This window comes from Passer montanus, unplaced genomic scaffold, assembly GCF_014805655.1.
Source record: "Passer montanus isolate IOZ18808 unplaced genomic scaffold, ASM1480565v1 scaffold67, whole genome shotgun sequence".
NCBI lineage: Eukaryota > Metazoa > Chordata > Aves > Passeriformes > Passeridae > Passer > Passer montanus.
The window spans coordinates 184,987-189,907 of NW_024371815.1; the positions used below are offsets into that span (position 1 = coordinate 184,987).

General features: G+C 37.6%; 1 protein-coding gene across 1 annotated transcript; it reads left to right on the top strand.

Annotated features, from left to right (window-relative positions):
- Window positions 1–1,847: 1,847 nt before the first annotated feature.
- Window positions 1,848–4,524, top strand: HS3ST1 (heparan sulfate-glucosamine 3-sulfotransferase 1). The gene has a single exon (XM_039728903.1). The coding sequence runs from the start codon at window positions 1,978–1,980 to the stop codon at window positions 2,938–2,940; it is 963 nt and encodes a 320-aa protein (XP_039584837.1). The 5' UTR covers window positions 1,848–1,977; the 3' UTR covers window positions 2,941–4,524.
- The last annotated feature ends 397 nt before the right edge of the window (window positions 4,525–4,921 follow it).

The following is a 4,921-nucleotide window of genomic DNA, read 5'->3' on the forward strand; positions in this document are numbered from 1 at the left end:
ATTTACCTATATCAAATTTTCTGTCACCCAGTGTCTTCCCCTCTCAACATCCATACTGTGGGGCTATTAATACTATTTCTTGTTAAAAGTGGTACAGATTAAGCTGAGAATGATTAGGAGGAATGGTGGGACAGGGAAAGAGAGCAGAAGACTAATGATGACAGATGAAGTGGAACTCTTCCAGACAGAGAAAAGTTAACAGTGGCCAAAAATGGAAAAAAAACCCATATTCCTCTGCAGAATTGCCTCACATCAGGCATTGCAGAATAGCCTGAGACAAGGTATGCCCACAAGCTCAAAGCCTGTGGGCATACAAGGAGGCCCTCTCTTAACTTCACATGTATTGTGACACTGCTTCCCTTTCTTACAGCCTCAATTTCTGCTTCCTAACAATATTGCTGCCTTATAGCCCATTAAAAATGGAAAAAGGGAAAGCAATGAAGTGATAATCAGTGGAAAACATCAGGAAGCAGACCTGTTCCGTTCAGGATGGAGTCATGACCTCTGTAAATGCAAAGCTATCAAACAGAACTTTAGATTACTTAGAAACACATCATTAGTCCTTGTTGCACTGGGACTTAGGTTACTGTGAAAAAGTCATTAGTTTCTTTTCAGATTCTCTGGAGAATTTCCAAAACCTAGCCCTTGCATTTCCTCAGGTTGTTCATATGTAATTTCATATTTCAGCCCTTGTTAGCTGGCACAGTATGTGCTGTTCCAGGCTTAAATTCATAATTACAGTACCCTACTAAGGCAAAGCAATCAGGTACTCAGCTGTCATGATTTCTACTCCTAAGTGAAGTTAGACAGTACTGAAATCCACACCAGCCCTTCACAGAGGGTATAAAGTCTTTGGAAGACATTGTAATTCAGGGAGTTTGTGTACACAGCCTGCTCATACTGCAACAATCTAATAGCTCTACGATGTGTGAAACTGCTACAATTCCACTTCAAACATTGCATTAAAAATACCCTGACCTTTAAAGGGTGTTCAGTGGTGGTATTTAGTAGTCTTTTGATAAAGCCTAAAGTTAGTTCTTTACATCACAGCAGCTTGCTGGCTAACTCTTGAAATGACCTTCAGAAGTACCCATTGTGTATTTTTTTCCTGAGTATGGAGTCGAGAACCACAGGTCTTCTAGTGTTTTGTTGATTCAGTCATACTATAGTCTATGGTTTCATTATCTTACCTCTTTGCAGGGCCAGTGTGCAAGCCACCTATTTTATCCTTAGAAACAGTAAGCACAAAGCAAAAGTTAACTTCACTTAAAAATGACACAAAATTCAACTTTTCCTTAGTGTGCTATTTACCTAGAGCTCTTCCTAATTCCTTTCTAGGAGAGTGTTGCCTTCTCACGGTGGACAGTTCTATCTACATTGCATGAGCCCTTTTCCCAGGAGGCTTGATTTCTAAGGTTGCTGTTACATGGTTCTTTGAGAGGCTGTAATTCCCTACAAGACCCTCGGCTTTTAGCCATGCTCTTTTGGTCCCCTCCACACCTTTTCCTTTTTATGTTTTGTTTCTAAGACAAACCTATTCTTGTAGACTAAAAAAACAATTCTCCTGATTGTGGTTCAACTCTAAGGAAATCAGATTTTTAAAAAATAATAACTAATAATACCCTGTGTGCAAATGAAAGATTCATAATATTCATGTCTCCTGATGACTGGAAATAATTTTCTTATGGCATTGTTGCATATGCCTGTCTTTTAAGACATTTAATTGTGCTGAATTATCTATGAGCCTGGAGTTGGGAAAGCTAAAGTTTGTTCAGTTTTGAAAAGAAAAAGATATTTGCAGTATGGCTGAATATAAGATAATGTGCTTTTTCTTTTCCCTCTTTCAGCGAAGTTTTTGCTTGAGAAATACACTCAATTCGCTCAGCAAAACAAAAACCACTTTTAAGGGTTGTCTTGGTGGAAATCGCTCTATGCCCTATTACCCGCTTGAGTGAAACCAGACTAAGAACTTCTGTCATGGCAGCTTTTCTGCTGGGAGCTGTGTTGCTTATTGTTCAACCTCAGATAGTGCCTTCCAGACCAGCTATAAATTCAAATGCTGAGACTTCTTCTCAGTCTGTTCAGAGAGAGCTTTTAAAGAAAACCTCTCAGAAAAATGACTTCAAGGAGAACATTCATTCTAATGGATCATGTCAGCAGCTGCCACAGACTATTATTATTGGAGTGAGAAAAGGTGGAACAAGAGCTTTGTTAGAGATGTTGAGTCTCCATCCAGACATTGCAGCTGCAGAAAGTGAAGTTCACTTCTTTGACTGGGAAGATCATTACAGGAATGGATTGCAGTGGTATATTAATCAAATGCCATTCTCGTATCCCCATCAGATCACCGTGGAAAAAACTCCAGCATATTTCACATCACCTAAAGTGCCTGAAAGAGTTTATAACATGAACCAATCCATGAGACTACTCCTTATTTTAAGAGACCCAAGCGAAAGAGTACTGTCAGATTATACCCAAGTGTTCTACAACCACATGCAGAAGCACAAGCCGTACCCATCCATTGAGCAATTCCTGATAAAAAATGGTGAACTCAATGTGGACTACAAGGCAATAAACAGAAGCTTATACTACATTCACATGCAGAACTGGCTGAAGTATTTTCCTCTTGATCATATCCACATTGTAGATGGGGATAAACTAATCAAGAATCCCTTTCCAGAAATAGAAAAGGTAGAGAGATTTCTGAAGTTATCACCACAGATAAATGCTTCAAACTTTTATTTCAATAAAACTAAGGGATTCTACTGCCTGAGGGACAGTGGTAGAGAGCGCTGTTTACATGAGTCCAAAGGACGAGCACACCCACAAGTAGATACCCGGTTACTCGGGAAACTGCAGGAATATTTCCATGAACCCAACAAGAAGTTTTTTGAGCTTGTGGGCAGAACATTTGACTGGCACACGTTTGTGGCAAGTTAGTGGTAAGCTTCAGAACCTATGTTCCAATGTACAGTTAGAAGATTTAAAAAGGGCATTTAAGCTATTATTTATTTGTAAAATCCATAAATACTTCTGTACAGTATTAGATTCACAATTGCCATATATACTAGTTATATTTTTCTACTTGTTAAATTTGAAAGCATTTTGTATTGTTTTTCATGGTTGTTAACATTGTGTATGATGTGTCTATATGAAGAAACTAAATTATTTCATTGCAGAAGGTGCTCTCTTGAGAATGTGTTGTCTTTTTAATAAATAAGAAATTCATTTTGACAGAACATTTCTGAATTATTTGAATACTTTGGCCTTCCTGGACTATTTTCTCTAATTGCTAATGAATATGCTAAATTTTACCTTTCCATTTTTCTTAAAGTGTGGATTAATAATTTCTTTCCCATTTGAAAATACAGTTGTAGTTAACAAATTGTTCAATCCTGCTTTATGAAATTATTTCCTGTCAAAGTGGTGGTACTTACACATGTTGGGAAATGCACACCCAAAGGACAATGGAAGTCTCTGTGTAATTTGATATGTTAACTGCTATACATAACGTTCATATTCACTGTTGTAACAAGTGCTCCTCCATTCTTTGGCAGTACTGTGTAGGTTTCATGGCAGATTTTTAAAGATTCTGTGAGGACCAGCTCATAAAATACAGTTAGCTGTAGAAATATGGTGAACCTGAACACTTCCAGTCTCCGAATGTATGCATACTTCATAAAAAGGTATGGTTGAGGGAATTTAAGCAATATAGAGACTTTTCCAAGGCTGCTTTTGACTGTTCCTACATTTCATAGCACATTTATGCTTTACCATCACTGAAAATAAACACACCAGAAAAATTAGTTGGTCTGCATTCCAGTAAGCAGCAACTTCATTCATATAAATATTACCACATTTGTCCCCTACTTAAGGCTGCTTTCTATGAGTTTTCAGTTGCTTCATGCAACTGAAAATTGCCTATGGACTACTATTTGTTTAATCTCCTTCCAAGAACCATGATGCCAGGTCTTGATTAGATGTATTTTGTGGGATTAACACAAATTCCAGGAACTTGCCTTGTTTTCCATCTGCTAAAAATGGAAGTTAGGTGTTAGTACATTGGTAAAGACTTCAGTTGTCCTTATCTACAGTGGTTATGATGTCTTGTTAACCATCAGTTTCTGGAGTTAGAGTTAATCCAGTTTCCACACAAGGCTTCTCACAGTGCTTTCAATCCAAGTACTGATTTTTATTTCATGATCTTGAGTTTAGTGTTGAATGTGCAAACCCAGTAAATTTGAACTTGTAGCTGATTGTAACAATCCTTTATAAAATTAAAATGTAGATTCATTCTTTTTTTTCTGGTAAGCTAGTGCAAACTTGGGCACTATGACAAGGTATTGTCTAGATGCAAATATCTCATATTATGCCTCTTGCATGAAAATCTGCAGATGCTGTCCCTCTCTCTCCCACTCCTTGTGCACCTGCCCAAGCTGTATTCAACCTCAGAGAGGTTGGTGGTGTTTTATAAAGCCTACAATGAAATGGTATTGTACTCAATAAAATATTTTCTGAATTGCATTTTTCCTTTCTGCTTTTTTTTTCTTAAGTTTATAGTTTGGAAGACCAGAATTTAGGATTCAACTCCAATTTAGATTTCAGGTAAATGTTACTTAAGAGCTTAGCTGCAGCCTGTTGCTATTGATATGAAAGCAGTTGTTTGCTGCTGGGTTGTGCCTGAATGGTCCACTGCTGACCCAGAGTATACAACAAGAAGGGAAAGTTTCTGGTGGCAATAATGTCAAATCTTACATGAGGCAGATGCCAAAAACAACAGAATCATAGTACCATCATGTTTCTATTAAAGTTTTACAAAAGAGAAATTATGGGGATTTTGTGTAAGGTGGGGCACTATTTTTTCCTACACTTATCCCATTACCTTGGTAATGTTATCTCTGCAGGAGCCAGCTGGACCAAA

Bases quoted from the DNA above. Each gene is read 5' to 3' on its own strand.
- HS3ST1 (XM_039728903.1), top strand. From the start codon at position 1,978: ATGGCAGCTTTTCTGCTGGGAGCTGTGTTGCTTATTGTTCAACCTCAG.